This window comes from Lampris incognitus, chromosome 1 (genome assembly GCF_029633865.1).
Source record: "Lampris incognitus isolate fLamInc1 chromosome 1, fLamInc1.hap2, whole genome shotgun sequence".
In the NCBI taxonomy this organism is placed as follows: domain Eukaryota; kingdom Metazoa; phylum Chordata; class Actinopteri; order Lampriformes; family Lampridae; genus Lampris; species Lampris incognitus.
The window spans coordinates 2,210,420-2,235,642 of NC_079211.1; the positions used below are offsets into that span (position 1 = coordinate 2,210,420).

General features: G+C 45.0%; 1 protein-coding gene across 3 annotated transcripts in view; it reads left to right on the top strand.

Moving 5' to 3' along the window:
• The window catches only part of asb5a (ankyrin repeat and SOCS box containing 5a), a 36,945-nt gene extending 18,718 nt beyond the window's left edge, over window positions 1-18,227 (top strand). For 2 of the 3 annotated variants that reach the window (XM_056290101.1, XM_056290114.1), the window contains 6 exons: window positions 1,800-1,879; window positions 5,965-6,072; window positions 11,371-11,521; window positions 17,103-17,237; window positions 17,434-17,625; window positions 17,805-18,227. In XM_056290101.1, the coding sequence (XP_056146076.1) occupies window positions 1,800-1,879; window positions 5,965-6,072; window positions 11,371-11,521; window positions 17,103-17,237; window positions 17,434-17,625; window positions 17,805-17,932 (794 nt within the window). In that variant the 3' untranslated portion in view covers window positions 17,933-18,227. The remainder of the gene's footprint in view (window positions 1-1,799; window positions 1,880-5,964; window positions 6,073-11,370; window positions 11,522-17,102; window positions 17,238-17,433; window positions 17,626-17,804) is intronic. The other variant, XM_056290108.1, reaches the window with a different exon arrangement.
• The last annotated feature ends 6,996 nt before the right edge of the window (window positions 18,228-25,223 follow it).

Genomic DNA, 25,223 nt, shown 5'->3' on the forward strand with positions numbered 1-25,223 from the left:
GTAAATTCTCGACAGAGATTCTACAATGCCGATAGTCCATGCCGATGCATACATATCAGAGGGAAGGCCCTGAGTATGATGGAGGACACCGTCCACCCAGCACATGGTCAGGTCTCTCTCCTTCCCTCAGGACAAAGCTTAGGGCTCTGACACAACAGGTCAACGACCAATGTCGGGCTGTTGGTGATCGTCTGTGACCCTAGTTTTTGTGGTGTCCCGCACCGTTAGCACTAGAGGGACCCTTGTTGGTAGCTTTTCAGCCAATTCAGCATGTTGAATCGGCAGAGCCCATCGGAGAGAGATCACTCTGATTGGCTGTTCAGCTTAGCAAATCAGTGCAGAATGTACATGCTAGTTGGCTGTCGGCTATAGTCTTTGCGGTGTGTTCAAGTGCTACTTTTTGGCCCAGACGGCAGGTGACATGAGGTAATGCAACAGTCGGCCTTTGTCACCACTAGTTGGTTTGGTGTGTCTGGGCCCTTACAGAGCATCAGAGCTTAGACCAGCTGCTTCAAAGGCAGTTTTTACCCCCAGGTGGTCAGAGTAATGAACAGTAGGCGTCTTACATAACTTTCATTCATTTATTATTTTGTGGGATTTCTGATTTCTTATTGTTTTTGTTACCATTTACTATGTCCTTATGCATTTGCATTTCATTGCAATTGAAGATATGTGGTATTTTTTATGTGTATATGATAATAAAGTGAACTTGATTTACAGTCTGTCTTTGGTATTGTAGACTCATGGTTGCTTGATCTGAAACTTGTGTTTAATGCTACTAAAACTAAACTGATGTTGTTTTCTATGCTAGGAAGACATTAGCTTCTCTTCCTAACATGGTAAACTTGCAGAGCAGTCAGATTGAGTTGGTGCCACACTACAAGTATCTAGGTATTTTAATTAACAATTGTTTAACTTTTAGACTTCACACCGAAAACTTAGAAAAGAAACTGAAGTTCAAGCTTGGTTTTTATTTTAGAAACAGATCCTGCTTTTCCCATGTTGCCTGGAAAAAATGGTTGAGGCTATGTTGCTTCCCTTGCTTGACTATGTTGCTTCCCTTGCTTGGCTATGTTGCTTCCCTTGCTTGGTGATCTGTTGCACATGCACGCCTCTGCCCAGTGCTTGCACTGGCTGGATACCGTGCGCCACAATGCCCTTCGTTTTGTCACAGGCTGCAGAGCTCTCGCTCACCACTGCACCTTATATGCCAGAGTTCAGTGGCCTTGTGCAGACTCACTCACTGGTACATATTTATTTACAAGTCCTTCCTTGGTCTGCTCCCCTCTTACCTTTGTGGATATAGCTCACACAACACTAGTAATTACTGTTTGTGCTCAGATGACACACTCTTACTGTCCGTCCCCAAGGTTCGTACTGAGGGCCTTGATGTTCTCTGCCCCACAGCCTGGAACCACTTGCAGGCGGATCTGCAGCTAGATGAGCTGATCCCGATTAGGACATTTAAAATGTAAAGAAGGGTTTGGAGCCAAATTCAATTGGAATTTGTAATTGCTTCCTTAGCTCGATCCTCTTCGTCTTGTCTGTCTTTTTAGGCATATGATTCTCTGAGTTGCTACTGTATGTTTTGTTTTAAGTGTTTTTAATGTTTGCTTGTAGTTATTTAAACACTGTATTGCTGCCATCTTGGCCAGAACTCCCTCATTGAGATCTTATAATCTCAATGGGACTCACCTGTTTACATCAAGGTTTAATAAAAATAATGAAGCATCCGTTTCAGTGTTGAATTGTACTTTCTAAATGTACATATAGTATGTCCTTACTTACATCCTTTGCAGGCTCCTGGGCAGACCGCTCACCCCTCCATGATGCTGCAGCTCAAGGTCGTCTGTTGGCCCTCAGGAGCCTCATTTCACAGGTAAACCCCAGCTCCTGTTTATGTCCCTCCATTCATCTATAAACTCCATGGAAATCAGCTGGGATGGGAGGAGTACTTTATGATGGCTCTTCCTGTAGACGTCCACCATCGCATGTCTCTCATTTAATCTGGTCCATGTCATCTCCAGTTTCAGAATAAAATGCTACTCTCCCTCTGGACCAGTAGGGGCTGGTCATGTTATGGGCTCTGGAGGGACATTTTGTAAGCAGGTTTTCTTTCCAACCGATCTCCACATCAAATTTAAGCTGCTTTCAAACATTCTGGAATATTGTCACAACGATTTGTCCAGTACTGCTGCTGGTTTTCCCTTTTCAGACATAGTTTCTATCTGGAAGACTTACAGTTAGAGTTTATTCACACAACATGTCTTCTGTCTCATGCTGGGTGTCTTTCATATAGTAAACTACACCATCTCTAACTCAGATAGCTATCAATCTGACAGCACTTGTTCAAACTAGCATCGTCTGGTAGCTTAGGAACCAGACACATCTGGGAGCTCATGTTTCACATTTGGTCTGGCATACACATCTGGCCACCCTCCCGTTCACACACATTTCTAGTCGACTGGCAGGCTCGGGAGAATCACAACCGTTTATCTAACACGGTACGATGACATACAGCCACCCGCATTCTGGGACCTCTGCCTCTGGCTAGTACTCATTAACTCCGTTGGTCAGGTTGGTTAAAGTTAAAGTTAAGGTTAGGGTTAGGGTGGGGTCAGGGTGGGGTAAAGGTTGGGGATAGGATTAGCCAATCAAAGGCCGATTAGGGGCGGGTCTTTCCGGAATGCAGGTGGGAAAAAAATGAACGCTGACATACAGAGGAGTGTTGGCTGCCGCTGATGTGGAACGGTCTGTTGAATACGGTACCGTGACAGTATTGAATGAACTGACAGTACATTTTCTCTACAAACATTTGTTTGCCGTACTCCAAACAGGATTTGGTTAAAGTTTACACACTACGTCACATGTTCCGTTGCTCTGATTGGTTTCGGTCTATCCGATTGCATTCAGAGGCCTTGTGGTTTGTGCCCATTGATAATGCCCCTTGGAAATTGAAAATGAACCGAGAGAGCCAGACTAATTAGCATTTGTAAACTCTTCTGTTTCTCGGGCTAATCGCCTGGTGATGTTTCTGTACATGTTACTCGGTCATATCGGCAATTTGCCGACATGACCTTTATGGAATGGCGACTCCGACTGGCGTTCACTCATGAACCCAAATGATGTACGGATTAGTAAGCACGTGTGAATGAGGTTTTAGACAGCAGAGAGAAACAGCTGATAAAACCAGTTTAGTAGTTTGGTTGGAATGAAAACCTGGAGATACAAAATCCACAATTACACATGATCCGGTCTGGAGCAGAGGGTAAAGTATTTCAAAGCTGAGATCCGGATTCATTTACTTGACTCTCATGCTGAGTCTTCGGGACTGGAGATAAACCTGTGTGGATCAGTGATTTTTTACTTAGTGGTCAATCCCATCTGACTTCAAGCTTTAGCTTCAAAGAAACCAGCTAGTTTTACTTTTCAGGATATTTTCAGCTGGAGGACAATCTAATGAGATCATGTGGAGTTAGGTAAACCTGAATGAAGATCTGCATGCCCACAACAAACTATATAGAACCACTGGTGTAGAAAATCAGGAACAGGGGTCTCCGGGTAGCGTAGCAATCTATTCCGTTGCCTACCAACACGGGGATCACCACTTCAAATCCCTGTGTTACCCCCGGCTTGGTCGGGCATCCCTACAGACACAATTGGCCGTGTCTGTAGGTGGGAAGCCGGATGTGGGTATGTGTCCTGGTCGCTGCACTACCGCCCCCTCTGGTTAGTCAGGGTGCCTGTTGGGGGGGAGGGAGAACTGGGGGGAATAGCATGATCCTCCAACGTGCTACGTCCCCCCTGGTGAAACTCATCACTGTCAGGTGAAAGGAAGTGGCTGGCAACTCCAAATGTATCGGAGGAGGCATGTGGTAGTCTGCAGCCGTCCCCGGATCGGCAGAGGGGGTGGAACAGCGACCGGGATGGCTCGGCAGAGTGGGGTAATTGGCTGGGTACAGTTGGGGAGAAAAAGGGGAGGGGGGGAGAAAATCAGGAACAAACTATGGTACATTGCCTCTTCTGCTGATAATATACCAATACAGCCACAGCAGCTCAATGAACAAGACTCATACTAGATAATGAAGCTCCATATTACCTGTGTCTACCTGTCTGCCAGAGTCCGCCTGTGTCTGCCTGTGTCCGCCTGTATCTGTCTGAGTCTGCCTGTGTCCGCTTGTGTTTGCCTGTATCTACTTGTGTCTGCTTGTGTCCACCTGTGTCTTCCTGCATCTGCCTGTATCTACCTGTGTCTGCCTGTGTCCGCCTGTATCTACCTGTGTTTGCCTGTGTCTGCCTGTATCCGCCTGTGTCTGCCTGTGTTGACCTGTGTCCACCTGTATCTGCCTGTGTCTACCTGTGTCCACCTGTGACTACCTGTGTCTACCTGTCTGCCAGAGTCCGCCTGTGTCTGCCTGTGTCCGCCTGTATCTGTCTGAGTCTGCCTGTGTCCGCTTGTGTTTGCCTGTATCTACTTGTGTCTGCTTGTGTCTGCCTGTGTCCCCCTGTATCTACTTGTGTCTGCTTGTGACCACCTGTGTCTTCCTGCGTCTTCCTGCATCTGCCTGTATCTACCTGTGTTTGCCCGTGTCTGCCTGTGTCCCCCTGTATCTACCTGTGTCTGCCTGTGTCCACCTGTGTCTACCTGTCTCTGCCTATGTCTACATGTCTGCCTGTATCTACCTGTGTCCGCCTGTAGCTGCCTGTGTTTGCCTGTATCTACCTGTGTCCGCCTGTATCTGCCTGTGTCTAACTGTGTCTGCATGTATCTGTCTGAGTCTGCCTGTATCTGCCTGTGTCTACCTGTGTTTGTCTGTATCTACCTGTCTGCCTGTTTCCACCTGTATCTGCCTGACTATCTGTGTTTGCCTGTATCTACCTGCGTCTACCTTTGTTTGCCTGTGTCTACCTGTGTTTGCCTGTATCTACCTGTGTCTGCCTGTGTACGCCTGTATCTGACTGTGTTTGCCTGTATCTACCTATGTCTGCCTGTATCTGCCTGCGTCTACCTGTGTCTGCCTGCATCTAACTGTGTCTGCCTGTATCCACCTGTGTCTGCCTGTATCTGTCTGTGTCTACCTGTTTGTCTGCCTGTATCTACCTGTGTCCGCCTGTATCTGACTGTGTTTTCCTGTATCTACCTGTGTCTGCCTGTATCTGTCTGTGTCTACCTGTTTGTCTGCCTGTATCTACCTGTGTCCGCCTGTATCTGACTGTGTTTTCCTGTATCTACCTGTGTCTGCCTGTATCTGTCTGTGTCTACCTGTTTGCCTGCATCTACCTGTGTCTGCCTGTATCTACCTGTGTCTGCCTGCATCTACCTGTGTCTGCCTGTATCTACCTGTGTCTGCCTGTATCTACCTGTGTCTGCCTGTGTCCGTCTGTGTCCGCCTGTGTCTGCCTGTATCTACCTGTGTCTGCCTGTATCTACCTGTGTCTGCCTGTATCTACCTGTATCTACCTGTGTCTGCCTGTGTCTACCTGTGTCTGCCTGTATCTACCTGTGTCTGCCTGTATCTACCTGTGTCTGCCTGTATCTACCTGTGTCTGCCTGTGTCTGCCTGTATCTACCTGTGTCCGCCTGTGTCTGCCTGTATCTACCTGTGTCTGCCTGTATCTACCTGTGTCTACCTGTGTCTGCCTGTATCTACCTGTGTCCCTCTGTGTCCGCCTGTGTCTGCCTGTATCTACCTGTGTCTGCCTGTATCTACCTGTGTCTACCTGTGTCTGCCTGTGTCTACCTGCTGACAGACTGACATGTCTGTTTCTCTGAATACCACAGACTGAAACTTTGTGTTGCGTTTATTCCCAAAACAAACACTAATCACCACTTCACCTTGATATACGAGTCTGACTGACTGATAGTAATATATGCTGATGACATGCTTCTGTAACGTCAGCCACACTCATGAAGACCAAACGATGTTTCTTTGTGTCAGTCTGAGTGTCTCTCTTTGTGTCCAGGGTCACAACGTGAATGTTTTAACTATCGATCACGTGACGCCGCTGCATGAGGCCACGCTGGGCGACCACATCGCCTGCGCCAGAGTGCTCATCGATGCAGGCGCAAACGTACGTCACTCATCTGCTAACTTAACATCAACACACATATGACTGCTTATGGCATGAAACAGGCTTGTACTGTCTCATAAAGAATTTACTTGACTCACTGAATTTATATATATATATATATATATGTGTGTGTGTGTGTGTGTGTGTGTGTGTGTGTGTGTGTATGTATATATATATATATATTAACACAGATGCAGGAAAAACAAGTTCTGATGATAAGTTTTTGTATTAAAACGTTTTTTTCCTGCATCTGTATTGATGTTCCGCTCCTCATTAGTTGAGCACTTCTATCAACACCATTGACGGTTTCAGAACCCCCCCCCCCCCGCTATAGCAGGGTTTTTTTTTTCTGAAACCGTCAATGGTGTTGTGAGTACTCAACTAACGAGGAGCAGAACATCAATACAGATGCAGGAAAAAAGGTGTTAATGCATAGCAGTACAGGCCTGTCTGGTGCGTCTGCCACTCATCAGCTGCTAATGTTTTTTTCACAAAGAATCCTACAGTTACGTTTTCCAGCGTCACACCCCAAATGTCGGTGGGACAGCGACCAATCAGATGGGGAAACATTCAAACTATAACAACCAATGGGGTAGGTACTTATGATGCCCAGCAACCAATGGAGGGGTAGAAAACATTACAGCCAATGGGACTGGGGTTTGTTTTGAAAAGCATTTAGGGGCCAGGGCACTGTTGAAATGGCCTACATTAGAAATATAACAAGGTAATTTATGTGAATTATATATTGGGGTGGTGTTAATCCTTACAAAGAGTAAGGATTGAATTGGCCACCGGCTGTAGACACCGAAAAATATCTCCTTTGTAACTACAAGTAAAATATCTTTATTATTCCCCCCCCCCCATTAGATGATACACATGTGACATTTATTAGTTTACTTAAATTTGTTTTAATATATTTTAACTGCCTGTCCTTCCAACTGTGCCCCAACACCACCCCAATATATAATTCACATAAATTACCTTGTTATATTTCTAATGTAGGCCATTTCAACAGCACCCTGGCCCCTAAATGCTTTTCAAAACAAACCCCAGTCCCATTGGTTGTGATGTTTTCTACCCCTCCATTGGTTGCTGGGCATCATAAGTACCTACCCCATTGGTTGTTATAGTTTGAATGTTTCCCCATCTGATTGGTCGCTGTCCAACCGACATTTGGGGTGTGACGCTGGACAACGTAACTGTAGGATTCTTTGTGAAAAAAACATTAGCAGCTGATGAGTGGCAGACGCACCAGACAGGCCTGTACTGCTATGCATTAACACCTTTTTTCCTGTATCTGTGTTGATATGTTCCGCTCCTCGTTAGTCGAGCACTCAACACATTGACGGTTTCGGAAAAAAACGCTATATATATATATATATATATATACATATACATACACACACACATATATACATATACATACAAACACACACACACACACACACACACACATATATATATACATATAAAATTGCCAATGAGCCAGTTCCAAGGCAAACTTGGTTGGCTATCAAGATAAACTATCAAGTTAACTTAAATTACATGTAATCTAAGAACCTCAGCCAGTCGGAATATATCTTTCTACAAACTTTGATCAGACCTCTGGTATATAATTATGTAATAACAATGTGAACACGCCGTAACATTGTAGCAGATATTATTGTTTCACACCCACTGCCTGTTGCAAGCTAACAAACAACATACACACGTAAGAGATGCTACCTACACTTACTGTTCTGATACGTCTGCTAGTCACTGGTTTTGGTGCACAACAGGGTCAGGGCCTGGGTCTGACTGAGTCTGGGTCTGACTGAGTCTGGGTCTGACTGAGTCTGGGTCTGACTGAGGCTCACACATGTGTGGCTGAATCTCTCTGATGCTTGCTCTAACGCTAGCCATCTTGATGTGCACCCCTCTTTCACCGGTCAACCCAGAGCGAGCAGTGGTGGTGGGCGGGGCCTGAGGCCTGTGATATTTGCATATTCATAGATCCTGAAGAGTAATGTGCTTCCAGCCCCTTTTCAGAGTTTTTTTTTTACTTTTTATATGGGAATACCATGTTAAACAATATATTATTCATCTCAAAGTATTTTAAAACTTTAAAACACGTGTGCAGGGATATTTAAACGTCGTCTTGTAACTGAAGCTCATGTAATACCGGGCAGATGAGGTCTGACCTGCAGCAGGAGCCTTGGGCGTGTGAATGAAAGCGTTGCTGGTTTAAACACCTCTGGTTTTCAGACTTGGCCCAGTCTTGGTGGTGTGATGTGAGCTCTACAGTGCACATCATTTATGAACAAAAGGCAGAACTGAATCAGGTTCCTGTGCCTACTGAGTTCACAAGCTTAAAGGATTTTACAGTATTTAAAAAAATCAGCCACTAAGCAGATGACACGAATGTTAAGGTTTCCCAGTATTAGCTTCCTATCATATTAAATTCACTGACAAACAGTTATTAACTTCAGTTATTAAATAAGTTACACTTATTAACTGTACAGGCCAACTGTACACGTATTCATAAATACATGAAACTGCATAATCCAAATAAATTGGGAAATGAATTAAAAGCTGGTAACATTTAAAACTGCCCCTGAGGGCGCCCCCTAGTGGCTCACCTGGCAGAGCGCATACCACATCCGGCTGAGTCCTAACCGCAGCGGCCTGGCTTCAAATCATGGCAGGCCCTTTGCTGCATGCCATCCCCTCTCTCTCCCTGCCTCTACTGTCAGTGTCAAATAAGGTGAAAAATAACTAACGGCTCCAACGACTCATGACCACTGAATGGAGCACTAACGAAGTCGAAACTAACACCCCCAACGACTGTCGGTGCTTAACATCGGAACACAAAAGAGCCACGCATATCAATACCTCTGATAGCGACGGGCGTTGGTAAACATCGGGACACAAAGAGCCATGGACATCAATAGCTCCGACAACGACTCCTAGAGGATAAATACTGAGTCTCATCAGCAGCCAGTCAGACTAGCTTGGTCTGGTCAGAAAGGCAGAACTGAGGAAGCCTCTTGGATGAGAGGCGACACGTCTTCACGGATATATACCAAGTCCAGTTGCACTTGATTCAACTCCTTTGGATAAGGTGAAAAATACTAAAAAAAACAAAACCAATCAGAAAAAACAAAACTGCCACTGAAAACAGCTTCAGTTTCCTCTGTGCTGCCTCTCCTGCTGCACCAAAGCTATCCTGCAGCTTCTGCCACACCATTTTAAAACCTGCACTGGGCTGGTTTATGTATGCAGCGCTGCAGCTGACTGTGGCCCAAGCTATCTGGAAAGCAAGTCTAGCTCCTCTGGAGGCAACAGACTCAGATCTTGAACTGCACTTTGGAATGAAGCTTTCCAAGCCCAGTAGTTCTCTGGTTGATCATCAAATTTCAGCACACCTGAGCCGAGCATCTCTCATCACATCAGATATTTTGCTAGATCTGAGGTGTCGGTGTACGTACCACTGGCAGGTCTGGGTGTCAGTACACTGGGTTGAGGATGGTGACATCCATCATTGTTGATTGACTGTCCTCCGCAACCCCAGCTGTGAGGCTGTCTCTTCACAGCTGCACTTAGACAAATAAAGTCATTTGTTCCAGCCATGACTCTGTAATCATAAACAGTAAGATTCTTAGGCATAATAAAATCCAGACAAATCAAAATGACCTCATGTTCAATAACTCAAAGACCACGTTATAAGTAGAAAGACCACGTTATAAGTAGAAAGACCATATTATCAGCAGAAAGACCACATTATCAGTAGAGTCCACATTATTATTAGTAGAGACCACATTATTCAGTAGAGACCATAGTATCAGTAGAAAGACCATATTATCAGCAGAAAGACCACATTATCAGTAGAGTCCACATTATTATTAGTAGAGACCACATTATTCAGTAGAGACCACAGTATCAGTAGAAAGACCACATTATTATCAGTAGAGAGACCACATTATCAGTAGAAAGACCACATTATCAGTAGAGAAGCCACATTATCGGTAGAGACCACATTATTATTAGTCGAAAGACCACGTTATCAGTAGAGAGACAACATTATCAGTAGAGAGACAACGTTATCAGTAGAGAGACCACATTAGCAGTAGAGAGACCACATTAGAAGTAAAAAGACCACATTATCAGCAGAAAGACCACATTATCAGTAGAGAGACCACATTATCGGTAGAGACCACATTATTATTAGTCGAAAGACCACGTTATCAGTAGAGAGACCACATTATCAGTAGAGAGACCACGTTATCAGTAGAGAGACCACATTATCAGCAGAAAGACCACATTATCAGTAGAGAGACCACATTATCGGTAGAGACCACATTATTATTAGTCGAAAGACCACGTTATCAGTAGAGAGACCACATTATCAGTAGAGAGACAACGTTATCAGTAGAGAGACCACATTAGCAGTAGAGAGACCACATTAGAAGTAAAAAGACCACATTATCAGCAGAAAGACCACATTATCAGTAGAGAGACCACATTAGCAGTAGAGAGACCACATTATCAGTAGAGAGACCACATTATTATCAGTCGAAAGACCACGTTATCAGTAGAGAGACCACATTAGCAGTAGAGAGACCACATTATCAGTAGAGAGACCACATTATTATCAGTCGAAAGACCACGTTATCAGTAGAGAGACCACATTAGCAGTAGAGAGACCACGTTATCAGTAGAGAGACCACATTAGCAGTAGAGAGACCACATTATCAGTTGAGAGACCACATTATCAGTAGAGAGACCACATTATCAGTTGAGAGACCACATTATCAGTAGAAAGGCACCTCCGGCTAAAGGGAATGTAGATCAGGTTATTTAAACAGAGAAAGAACAGCTGAAACTGATGTGGAGGGAAAATGATTGACAGTTTGGGAATAGTGGAAGAGTTGCAGGATGAAGACCACATCATACCAGACACTGCATGACCAGACACGGACACTTCTGTTCTGCAATCATAGTCATTATTCATCATGGAACACACGATGTAATACTGATAAGTGTGACTGGTTACTATGTGGCAGCTGTGAATGTATTCAGACGTGTTGTGTGTAGCTGCTGCAGGCTACTGTGTGCAGTAAACACATTCAGGCTGTAGTGAAACCTGACAGACGGCTGTCTGACACATGTGGATATGTAAAAACTGCACTTATTAAAAAAACATGAATGTGTTCAGTCTAACGAGCGGGTTTAACAAGGACCGACAAGTGGAAATCAAATGTAAAAATGAATAAATGCATGTGTGTGTGTGTGTGTGTGTGTGTGTGTGTGTGTGTGTAGGTAAATGCCTGTACTATCGATGGTGTCACCCCGCTGTTTAACGCGTGCACAGTCGGCAGTGTGCCATGCACGGAGGTCCTCTTGGAAAATGGAGCAAAGCCACAGGCGCCAATTTACCATCCCTCTCCCATACATGAAGCTGCCAGCAAAGGTACTGAAACACCTTTACCATCACGTTCATGAAAAAATACTATGTACTGATGAGAAAATATATCAACCATGTGTACAGAGGGCATATTGGGACATAAAGTGTGCGGTGTGCATTTTAACATCTGGAGTGATTCTGAGTGACTCTTCAGTGTTGCGTGGAGGTCGGGGACAGTACCTGTGGAGCGGCAGACTGGGGTGGTGGTTCCCATATTCAGAGGGTGTGCTCCAATTATCGGGGCATCACATTGCTCAGCCTCCCTGGGAAAGTCTACTCTAGGGTGCTCGAAAGGAGGCTGCAACCAATTGTTGAACCTCAGATCCAGGAGGAACAATGCGGATTCCGTCCTGGCCGTGGAAAAACGGACCAACTCTTTACCCTTGCAGAAGTTCTGAGGGGGTCATGGGACTTTGACCAGCCAGTCTACATGTGTTTTGTGGACTTGGAGAAGGCTTATGACCGTGTACACCGGGGCACTCTGTGGGGGGTACTGCGGGAGTATGGGGTACCGGGGCAGTTGCTACAAGCCAGCCGGTCTTTGTATAACCAAAGTGAGCTGTGTCCGCATTCTTGGCACAATGTCAAACACGTTTTCAGTGGGTGTCGGATTCCACCAAGGTTGTCCCTGGTCGCCAATTCTGTTTGTGATATTCATGGACAGGATCTCAAGGCGCAGCCAAGGTGAGGCGTGTGTCCGTTTTGGGAACCTCAGAATTGCATCTCTGCTCTTCGCAGATGATGTGGTTTTGCTGGCTTCATCAGAACGCACCCTCCGACGCGCACTGGGGCGGTTTGCAGCTGAGTGTGAAATGGCTGGGATGAGAGTCAGCACCTCCAAGTCTGAGGTCATGGTTCTTAACCAGAAAATGGTGGTGGTTGGGGACGAGTTGTTGCCTGTGAAGGAGTGAAGAAGTGCAAGTATCTCGGGGTCTTGTTCACGAGTGAGGGTAAGATGGGGAGATTGACAGGTGGATTGGTGCAGCATCAGCAGTAATGCGGACGTTGTACCGGACCGTTGTGGTGAAGAGGGAGCTGAGCCGGAAGGCAAAGCTCTCAATTTACCAGTCAGTCCTCTTTCCAATCCTCACCTATGGTCATGAGCTTTGGGTAGTGACCAAAAAGGTGAGATCGCGGATACAAGTGGCTGAAATGAGTTTCCTCCGTAGGGTGTCTAGGATCAGCCTTAGAGATAGGGTGAGGAGCTCGGACATCTGGAGGGAGCTTGGAGTAGAGCCGCTGCTCCTTCGCATCGAAAGTAGCCAGTTGAGATGGTTCGGGCATCTGATTAGGATGCCTCCTGGGCGCCTTCCTTTGGAGGTTTACCAGCCACGGCCAACTGGGAGGACACCCCGGGGTAGACCCAGAACTCGCTGGAGGGACTACATGTCCAATCTGGCCTGGGAACGCCTTGGGATTCCCCAGGAGGAGCTGGATCGTGTTGCTGGGGAGAGGAATGTCTGGAGTGCCCTACTTAGCTTGCTGGCACCGCGACCCGACCCCGGAGAAGCAGTTGAAGATGAGATGAGATGAGATGAGATGATGAGTGATTCTGATTTGCTGGTTCATCTAGAATAAAGTATCATCTTTCTTGTTTAGCAAGTTGCTATTAGTCTTATTTCAGCTGCTTGAGTATTAGTGCTTTTTCTATAGGTCTGTTTCTGGTTTCTAGTGGGATCTTATTCTAGCTGTAGCTGTCTTATTCTATTTACTTACTTGTCTTATTTACTTATTCTAGCTGTAGCTGTTTTTCACCTAGTGTGTCCTTAAATACTTCTTGTTGCCCAGCTGTTTTGACTTAGTTATCCTTTTAGCTTATTAATATATTCCTTGGTAACTTGCTGTTTGCAGTTTTAATAGTTTTGTGTGAGGTTTGATAGAGTTTTACATAAGTGACCAGTTTCTGGGCAATAGGCCTATTTTCATTGTACCTCTTTGGCCAATACGGTATTAAGTGGCCAGGGTGTGGCCTGCACTCCTGGCAGACAATTAGCAATCAGTGTTCTTTAAATCACTGCTGCTACTTGGAAGCATTAGCATAAGGCAAACAGGTCGAGGTTGAACGAAGGCTAGAGTGAACAAAAGCAAGCGCGACTTTTTTCATGCCAAGACTTTGTCAAGCAAAAACCGAGTAAAGCAAGGACCGCTCTTTTTAGATCCGGTCAGTCATCTGTATCTTGCGTACCTAGTATAGACTATGTGTTTCCTTCACATTCCTGTCGTTTCCTCTTCCCGGGCTGGCATAGATGTTGGGTCACTCCTACACAGTAAAATCTTGAGTGTTAATTTTGAGAGTGTACAAATGGACCCAAAAGGATCCATTTATACACTCTCGGAGTTAAATTAACACTCAGTTTTTTTTACTGTGTAGGCGCTGTGACCCTACCAATCTCATCTATCCCACTCTCTCTACTCACGGGAGCAAGTGGTGACGGGAGGGGTCTGGAATTGCCAGTCTGTGGTGCCGAAAGCTGAGTTTATCTCAGGCTACGCATCCTTGCTCTCCCTCAACTTTGTTACTCTAACTGAGAGCTGGATCACGCCAGAAAACACTACCACGCCCGCAGCTCTGTCAAATGTGTACTCTTTTTCTCACACTCCTAGAGCTGGGAGGCAAGGTGGTGGCACTGGCCTGCTAATCTCCCCAAAATGGAAATACTCTCTTGTTTCCATTCCACAGTTTTCTCCGCCCTCTTTTGAATTTCATGCTGTTACTGTCTCTTATCCTGTCAAACTCACCATCGTGGTTGTGTACCGCCCACCAGGCCCCCTTGGTGAGTTTCTGGAGGAGCTTCACACACTTGTCTTGCACTTCCCTGATTATGACTCTGCACTAATCCTTCACGGTGATTTCAACATCCACACTAACAAGCTAGATCCTCTTCTCTTCTCCTCTCCTCCTTTGACCTTCACCTATCACCCTCTCCTCCTACCCACAAGGCCGGCAACCAGCTGGACCTTATCTTTACTAGACACTGTCCTATTTCCAATCTCTCTGTTACTCCCCTCCAGCTTTCTGATCACTATTTCATGTCCTACTCTCTCTCCCTCTCTTCTGCCCCCTCAGCCTCCCCCTACCCACATGGTTTCCACCTGTAGACACTTCCAGTCTCTCCCTGCCAATGGTCTTTCTTCCTCTGCTACCTCTATCCTCCCTACACCTGAATCTTTCTCTCTCCTACCCCCTGACACTGCTACTGATCTTCTTCTCTCTACCCTCTCCTCCTCTCTGGACAATCTCTTTCCCCTCACCTCCAGTCCTGCATGCCCAACTCCACCTGCCCCTTGGCTGTCCGACTCAGTACGTACTGACAGACAGAGCCTGAGATTGGCAGAGCACAAATGGAGAAAAAGGCAAACTCCCAGAGGACCTTCTCAACTTCCAATCTCTTCTTTCCACTTTCTTCTCCTCCCTTTCTGCTATCAAAGCTACCTTCTATTGCTCTAAAATCCTGTCCTCTGCCTCTAATCCTAAGAGACTCTTTGAAAACTTCTCTACACTTCTTCAACCCCCACCTCCACCTCCTCCCTGATGACTTCACTAACTTCTTTGACAAGAAGGTAAACGACATCAAATCCTCATTTTCTCACCACCTGGTTAGCGCCCCTTGCACTAGCTCACCTCTGCACCCTCCCTCACCTCTCCACATCCCACCCTATCCCATCTCACTCCCCTCTCCCCCGACGAGGTCCTCAACCTCATCACATCGAGTCGCCCCACCACATGCTCCCTTGACCCAGTCCCCTCCCCTCTTCGTCAGTCTATAACACCTGAACTCCTTCCCTTTATAACCCACCTCATCAACACCTCCCTCCAGGCAGGGTGCTTCCCATCTGCCTTCAAGACTGCTAGAATCACCCCCCTTCTCAAGAAACCATCGCTTACCCCCCCTGACATCAAAAACTGCAGTCGGGTTTCCCTTCTACCCTTTCTATGCAAAACTCTCGAACGCGCTGTCTTTAACCAACTTTCTTTACCTCCACCAGAACAACCTCCTGGACCCCAACCAGTCTGGGTTCAAGGTGGGTCACTCGACAGAGATGGCCCTCCTTACAGTGACAGGATCGCTGTACGCTGCGAGAGCAAACTCTCTCTCCTCTGTCCTGATACTCCTGGACCTATCAGCTGTGTTCAACACAGTGACCCACCAGATCCTCCTCTCTACACTCGAGGGGCTGGGTGTCGCAGGCTCTGCACTCTCAATGTTTGCGTCCTACCTGACAGGTCGCTCCTACCAGGTGACACGGAGGGGATCTCTGTCGGAGCCTCGCAGACTGACTACAGGCGTTCCACAGGGTTCGGTTCTGGGTCCTCTCCTGTTCTCCCTGTACACGACATCCCTTCGCTCGCATGTCTTCTCTTACCATTGTTATGCCGATGACACCCAGCTGATCTTGTCCTTTCCTCCCTCTGACACACAAGTAGAAACATGCATTGCTGCGTGCTTGACTGACATCTCGGAGTGGATGGCGACACACCACCTGAAGGTCAATCTGGACAAGACAGAGCTGATGTTCCTCCCGGGGAAAGGTTGCCCGCATTGAGACCTGGCCATTACCGTTGACAACACCGTGGTGATGCCAACTCGGACTGTGAGGAATCTGGGTGTGATCCTGGACGACCAACTGTCGTTTGCTGCAAACGTTGCATCGGTTGCTCGCTCCTGCAGATTTCTCTATAACATGAGGCGGATTTGCCCATTCCTCACCGACGAGATGGCACAGGGGCTCATCCAGGCTCTGGTCCCTGGCTGGACTAGAGCAACTCCCTCCTTGCTGGTGCCCCGGTGTCGGCCATGAGACCTCTGGAGCTTGTTCAGAAATCTGCGGCTCGTCTGGTGTTCAACTGCCCTAAGTTCTCCCACACAACTCTCCTTCTCATGTCCCTACACTGGCTCCCAGTAGCTGCTCGCATCCAGTTTAGGACTCTGGTGCTAGCCTACAGGGCAGTGAAAGGAACAGCTCCTTCCTATCTCCAGGCCATGGTCAAGCCCTACACCCCCACCCGACCACTTCGCTCTGCTGCCTCGGGACGCCTGGTTGCCCCGTTGCTCGGAGGCCCCTGCTGCCGATCGACCCGGCCCCGGCTCTGTTTTGTCCTGGCCCCACAGTGGTGGAATGAACTCCCCACTGATGTCAGGACAGTGGAGTCGCTGCCCACCTCTTCAAGAACTACTACCCTGTTACTTGTTCTTAGCACTTATTGTATTCACTCATAATTTTTTTTAAATCTCTTTCTTGTGCTTTTACTTTAGCACTGGTTTTGCTCTTAGATGCTTGTTTAGAGAGAAGATGCACTTATGACCTCTGATGACTAGTAGTTCTCCTGATCTCCTACATTAAATGATGCACTTATTGTAAGTCGCTTTGGATAAAAGGGTCGGCTAAATGACTGTAATGTAAATGTTTGCCAACTTCAAAACAATTCAAAATAACTTGACTGTCGTGTTTGTGATTTAAACAAAGACACAGAGGTAAATAAACAAGAAAATATCGAAACTGTGGAAATATGATGGAAATATGTCATGTACAACATGTATACAACGTGTATGTGTGTGTGTGTTAACTGTGTTCTTCCCTCTTCCAGGTCACAGTGGTTGTGTAGCTGCTCTGGTGACTTGGGGAGCAGATGTGGATCTGGATATTCCTCATCTGGGAACAGCGCTGTACACCGCCTGCATCTGCCAAGAGCTGGAATGTGCTAGAAAACTCCTCAGAGAAGGTAAGCTCTCAACACACACACACACACACACACACACACACACACACACACACACACACACACACACACACACACACACACACACACACACACACACACACACACACACACACGACTCATGGTTGTGTACCAGCACACAGTACTTCCTGGTGTCCATGTTACAGTGAGCTAGAGCCCACCTACGTCCTCCATGCAGGGGCAGATGTGCAGAAAGGGAGGTCTCTGGACTCTCCACTACATGCGGCGGCTCAGAGAGACTGCACGGCGGTGGTCAAGCTCCTGCTGGACTTTGGCGCTGACGTTAACGCCAGAGACCTGGACTTCCACAGACCGGTGGACGTGGCTCCACCCGGCAGCCTGACAGCGGGCTTTCTTCTTCTGTATGAAGGTGAAAGTCTGGACACATGACACATCTGGAAAAATGACTAAAGTGACAACATATGATGTGTACCACAGTGAAATGTTTCTTCCTGATGAGAAATGTGACCTCTGCTCTGTGCTGCCGAAGCCTGTGGACACATTTAGTCAGAGCATGTATCTTAACACCTCTTCTCTTGCTGGTCGCAGCGACTCCTCGGGTGCTGAGCCAGTTGTGTCGTCAGGCCATCCGAACCTGTGTTGGTCCAGGAAGACTTCATCTGCTGTCCCACCTGCCGCTGCCCAACGTACTCACAAACTACCTGCAGTACAGATGACCACACCTGCAAACCAGCTGCCTGTCTGTCTACATGTCTACCTGTACTGTCTGTCTTCATGTCTGTCTGTCTGTACGAATGCAACACAAACCCATCTCAGCCCATCGACCCGTCCTTTGTTTTAAAGCAAAGAATTAAACAAGCTGTAGAGGAGCAGCTCACTTGTGACGGATGGGGGTGGGATAGTGTAATAAAGTGTGATATCAAATATAAGTATAATAGCACATAAGAATGGATGATGAAGACGCTTGTTGAAATGAAGAAGGATGAAATAACAATAAATAAATATAAATACATGCGAATTTAAAGTGATGAAAAAACTTTTTTTTATCATTCCATATCCATGACTGTGGCCCGGTGGTGTGGTGGTTAGCGTGATCGCCTCACAGCAAGAACGTCCTGGGTTTGAGCCCCGGAGTAGTCCGACCTTCGGGGTGATCCCGGGTCATCCTCTGTGTGGAGTTTGCATGTTCTCCCCGTCTGCGTGGGTTTCTTCTGGGGGCTCCGGTTCCCTCCCACAGTCCAGAGGCATGTAGGTCAGGTGAACTGGCCGTACTAAATTGTTCCTAGGTATGAATGTGTGAATGTGTGTGACAGCCCTGTTTGATGGCCTGGCGGCCTGTCCAGGGTGTCTCCCCGCCTTCCGCCCGATGACTGCTGGGATAGGCTCCAGCATCCCGCGACCCTGAGAGCAGGATAAGTGGCTTGGATAATGGATGGATGGATATCATATCAATGGCCCGTGGAGCAGGGCATTTTACCCGAATCCTCAGCCTGCACACATGGCTCATCTCCGCCTGAGAGCTCACAGAAGGGCTTTTACTGACAATTCTAATCTGTTTTGGGATCGTTTCTGCCTCTTCAGAACTGACGGAGCCCACCCCAACAGGCTGGGTAGTCGGACGCTAGCGGCCAACCTGCAGCACGCTGTACAATATTCTCAACATGACTGACTTGTTTACATCCCACTCTTCGCTCCCAGAGCCTCCATTTCTGCCTACAGTGACACCCCACAGTACTGTTTTGTCAACTAGCTCCCCCCACTGGCCTCACCTGTCATTAACACTCTCACTTGGCGTTCCACCCATACAGATGTAACCTACAAAAACTCACTGGCCGATCTCCAGGAGTTTGGCCCCATTTAGTCGAGCGGTTAGCGATGTTGCCTCATGGTGCGGTACAACCCCGATCGAATCCCGCAGCGGGTGGCAATATGCTGCGGGATTGGCCAGTGAGTCTTTTTGTAGGTTACACAGACTATTATTAGGCACCAGGCCTCTCATGCACACCACATATTACAACATGACCGGCATGTAGACCAGTATGCTACCTAAATCAGCTGTTTATACGCACACGACCTGTCATAACGTTGCCCTCCACAATATCCAATCTACCCCCAGCAAAGCCCCTCTGGTCAATGACGTCATCACAGAGCACAAACGACTGTTTATGTCTCACAGAAACCTGGCAGTCACACAACGACTTTCCACAGATGAATTCAGCAACTCCACCAGGATGTTTACATATGGAAACCTCGGCCTTCGGGCAGAGGAGGCGGCCTTGTGCTGCTCTATCGAGATGGTACAAAACCAACACCTCTACCGGATCAATCTTCCTTTGAGCTGCTGGCTGTGAAGCTCTATGGACCGACACCCATCACTGTTGCTGCTCTGTACTGACCTCCTAAGGCATCAAATATTTGATCACTGAACTCCCCACAGTGTGAAACACCTTACTGCAATGTCTCTGAATATAATCCTAATGGGGGATTATAATGTTCATTCTGATAACACTGAAAATATGTTCACTCAAGATCTTAAAGGAATGTTAGATTGCTTTGATCTAAGGCAATAGGTCAACATTACAACCCACACCAAGGGTCATATCCTGGACTCATCACAGAAGGTTGAATCAGTTCATCTGGACACAACGTTTATTTACAGATACGTTTCGTCATCATCGAAGTGACCTCTTCAGTCTCAGCTGACTGCAGGTGTCCCACCCTTATAAACAATACAGCGTGTTTATAAACAATACGTGTTTATAAACAATACAGCGTGTTTATAAACAATACAGCGTGTTTATAAACAATACAGTGTGTTTATAAACAATACAGTGCGTTTATAAACAATACAGTGAGTTTATAAACAATGCAGTGTTTATAAACAATACGTGTTTATAAACAATAGTGTGTTTTATAAACAATACAGTGCGTTTATAAACAATGCATCGTGTTTATAAACAATGCATTCGAACCGGGATCCTCGTGTTGGTAGGCTACAGAATAGACCGCTACACTGCCTGGACTTCCCAACCGTATTGTTTATAAACACACTGTGTTGTTTATAAACGCAGTGTGTTGTTTATAAACACACTGTATTGTTTATAAACGCAGTGTGTTGTTTATAAACACACTGTATTGTTTATAAGGGTTGGGACACCTGCAGTCAGGTGACACTGAAGAGGTCACTTAGATGATGACGAAACGTTTCTGTCAATAAACGTTGTGTCCAGATGAACTGATTCACCTTGTGTTGTAATTCGGTGAATACTGCCTCTACTTATCTGTTTCTTTAGCGTCGTCGTCCTCATCAGACGCTCATGAAACCCCGACTTCCCTTAAAGAGATGGTGGTGTGATGGTGGTGTGACAGACAGCCAGAAGGTCGCTGCTTTACTAGTAAAAGTGAATCTGATACTGCATCATGTGTGTTTCTACTCCTCCATGCCTTTGAAAGACAATGACACAGTATTGTGTCCGTTACATCAGACAGTTTCATAGTTACACATACAGTATTGTGTCCGTTACATCAGACAGTGTCATAGTCACACATACAGTATTGTGTCCGTTACATCAGACAGTTTCATAGTTACACATACAGTATTGTGTCTGTTACATCAGACAGTTTCATAGTCACACATACAGTATTGTGTCCGTTACATCAGACAGTGTCATAGTCACACATACAGTATTGTGTCCGTTACATCAGACAGTTTCATAGTTACACATACAGTATTGTGTCCGTTACATCAGACAGTTTCATAGTTACACATACAGTATTGTGTCCGTTACATCAGACAGTTTCAGTCACACATACAGTATTGTGTCCGTTACATCAGACAGTTTCATAGTTACACATACAGTATTGTGTCCGTTACATCAGACAGTGTCATAGTCACACATACAGTATTGTGTCCGTTACATCAGACAGTTTCATAGTTACACATACAGTATTGTGTCCGTTACATCAGACAGTTTCATAGTCACACATACAGTATTGTGTCCGTTACATCAGACAGTTTCATAGTTACACATACAGTATTGTGTCCGTTACATCAGACAGTTTCATAGTCACACATACAGTTTTGTGTCTGTTACATCAGACAGTTTCATAGTCACACATACAGTATTGTGTCCGTTACATCAGACAGTTTCATAGTCACACATACAGTATTGTGTCCGTTACATCAGACAGTTTCATAGTCACACACACAGTATTGTGTCTGTTACATCAGACAGTTTCATAGTCACACATACAGTATTGTGTCCGTTACATCAGACAGTTTCATAGTCACACATACAGTATTGTGTCCGTTACATCAGACAGTTTCATAGTCACACACACAGTATTGTGTCCATTACATCAGACAGTTTCATAGTCACACATACAGTATTGTGTCTGTTACATCAGACAGTTTCAGTTACACATACAGTATTGTGTCTGTTACATCAGACAGTTTCATAGTCACACATACAGTATTGTGTCCGTTACATCAGACAGTTTCATAGTTACACATACAGTATTGTGTCCGTTACATCAGACAGTTTCATAGTCACACATACAGTATTGTGTCCGTTACATCAGACAGTTTCATAGTCACACATACAGTATTGTGTCCGTTACATCAGACAGTTTCATAGTCACACATACAGTTTTGTGTCTGTTACATCAGACAGTTTCAGTTACACATACAGTATTGTGTCCGTTACATCAGACAGTTTCAGTCACACATACAGTATTGTGTCTGTTACATCAGACAGTTTCAGTCACACATACAGTATTGTGTCTGTTACATCAGACAGTTTCAGTCACACATACAGTATTGTGTCTGTTACATCAGACAGTTTCATAGTCACACATACTATATTGTGTCTGTTACATCAGACAGTTTCATAGTCACACATACAGTATTGTGTCCGTTACATCAGACAGTTTCAGTCACATACAGTATTGTGTCTGTTACATCAGACAGTTTCAGTCACACATACAGTATTGTGTCCGTTACATCAGACAGTTTCATAGTCACACATACAGTATTGTGTCCGTTACATCAGACAGTTTCAGTCACATACAGTATTGTGTCTGTTACATCAGACAGTTTCATCGTCACACATACAGTATTGTGTCTGTTACATCAGACAGTTTCAGTCACACATACAGTATTGTGTCCGTTACATCAGACAGTTTCATAGTCACACATACAGTATTGTGTCCGTTACATCAGACAGTTTCAGTTACACATACAGTATCGTGTCCGTTACATCAGACAGTTTCATAGTCACACATACAGTATTGTGTCCGTTACATCAGACAGTTTCATAGTCACACATACAGTATTGTGTCCGTTACATCAGACAGTTTCAGTCACACATACAGTATTGTGTCCGTTACATCAGACAGTTTCATAGTCACGCATACAGTATTGTGTCCGTTACATCAGACAGTTTCATAGTCACACATACAGTATTGTGTCCGTTACATCAGACAGTTTCATAGTCACACATACAGTATTGTGTCTGTTACATCAGACAGTTTCATGGTCACACATACAGTATTGTGTCTGTTACATCAGACAGTTTCATAGTCACACATACAGTATTGTGTCTGTTACATCAGACAGTTTCATAGTCACACATACAGTATTGTGTCTGTTACATCAGACAGTTTCAGTCACACATACAGTATTGTGTCCGTTACATCAGACAGTTTCATAGTCACACATACAGTATTGTGTCTGTTACATCAGACAGTTTCATAGTCACACATACAGTATTGTGTCCGTTACATCAGACAGTTTCAGTCACATACAGTATTGTGTCTGTTACATCAGACAGTTTCAGTCACACATACAGTATTGTGTCCGTTACATCAGACAGTTTCAGTCACACATACAGTATTGTGTCTGTTACATCAGACAGTTTCAGTCACACATACAGTATTGTGTCTGTTACATCAGACAGTTTCAGTCACACATACAGTATTGTGTCTGTTACATCAAACAGTTTCATAGTCACACATACAGTATTGTGTCCGTTACATCAGACAGTTTCATAGTCACACATACAGCATTGTGTCCGTTATATCAGACAGTTTCATAGTCACACATACAGTATTGTGTCTGTTACATCAGACAGTTTCAGTCACACATACAGTATTGTGACCGTTACATCAGACAGTTTCAGTCACACATACAGTATTGTGTCTGTTACATCAGACAGTTTCATAGTCACACATACAGTATTGTGTCCGTTACATCAGACAGTTTCATAGTCACATATACAGTATTGTGTCTGTTACATCAGACAGTTTCATAGTCACACATACAGTATTGTGTCCGTTACATCAGACAGTTTCAGTTACACATACAGTATTGTGTCCGTTACATCAGACAGTTTCATAGTCACACATACAGTATTGTGTCCGTTACATCAGACAGTTTCATAGTCACACATACAGTATTGTGTCTGTTAAATCAGACAGTTTCAGTCACACATACAGTATTGTGTCTGTTACATCAGACAGTTTCATAGTCACACATACAGTATTGTGTCCGTTACATCAGACAGTTTCATAGTCACACATACAGTATTGTGTCCGTTACATCAGACAGTTTCATAGTCACACATACAGTATTGTGTCTGTTAAATCAGACAGTTTCAGTCACACATACAGTATTGTGTCTGTTACATCAGACAGTTTCATAGTCACACATACAGTATTGTGTCCGTTACATCAGACAGTTTCATAGTCACATATACAGTATTGTGTCCGTTACATCAGACAGTTTCAGTCACACATACAGTATTGTGTCTGTTACATCAGACAGTTTCATAGTCACACATACAGTATTGTGTCCGTTACATCAGACAGTTTCATAGTCACACATACAGTATTGTGTCTGTTACATCAGACAGTTTCAGTCACACATACAGTATTGTGTCCGTTACATCAGACAGTTTCAGTCACATACAGTATTGTGTCTGTTACATCAGACAGTTTCAGTCACACATACAGTATTGTGTCCGTTACATCAGACAGTTTCATAGTCACACATACAGTATTGTGTCCGTTACATCAGACAGTTTCATAGTCACACATACAGTATTGTGTCCGTTACATCAGACAGTTTCATAGTCACACATACAGTATTGTGTCTGTTACATCAGACAGTTTCAGTCACATACAGTATTGTGTCTGTTACATCAGACAGTTTCAGTCACACATACAGTATTGTGTCCGTTACATCAGACAGTTTCATAGTCACACATACAGTATTGTGTCCGTTACATCAGACAGTTTCATAGTCACACATACAGTATTGTGTCCGTTACATCAGACAGTTTCAGTCACACATACAGTATTGTGTCTGTTACATCAGACAGTTTCAGTCACACATACAGTATTGTGTCTGTTACATCAGACAGTTTCAGTCACACATACAGTATTGTGTCCGTTACATCAGACAGTTTCAGTCACACATACAGTATTGTGTCTGTTACATCAGACAGTTTCAGTCACATACAGTATTGTGTCCGTTACATCAGACAGTTTCATAGTCACACATACAGTATTGTGTCTGTTACATTAGACAGTTTCATAGTCACACATACAGTATTGTGTCTGTTACATCAGACAGTTTCATAGTCACACATACAGTATTGTGTCTGTTACATCAGACAGTTTCATAGTCACACATACAGTATTGTGTCTGTTACATCAGACAGTTTCAGTCACACATACAGTATTGTGTCCGTTACATCAGACAGTTTCATAGTCACACATACAGTATTGTGTCCGTTATATCAGACCGTTTCATAGTCACACATACAGTATTGTGTCTGTTACATCAGACAGTTTCAGTCACACATACAGTATTGTGACCGTTACATCAGACAGTTTCAGTCACACATACAGTATTGTGTCTGTTACATCAGACAGTTTCATAGTCACACATACAGTATTGTGTCCGTTACATCACACAGTTTCAGTCACACATACAGTATTGTGTCT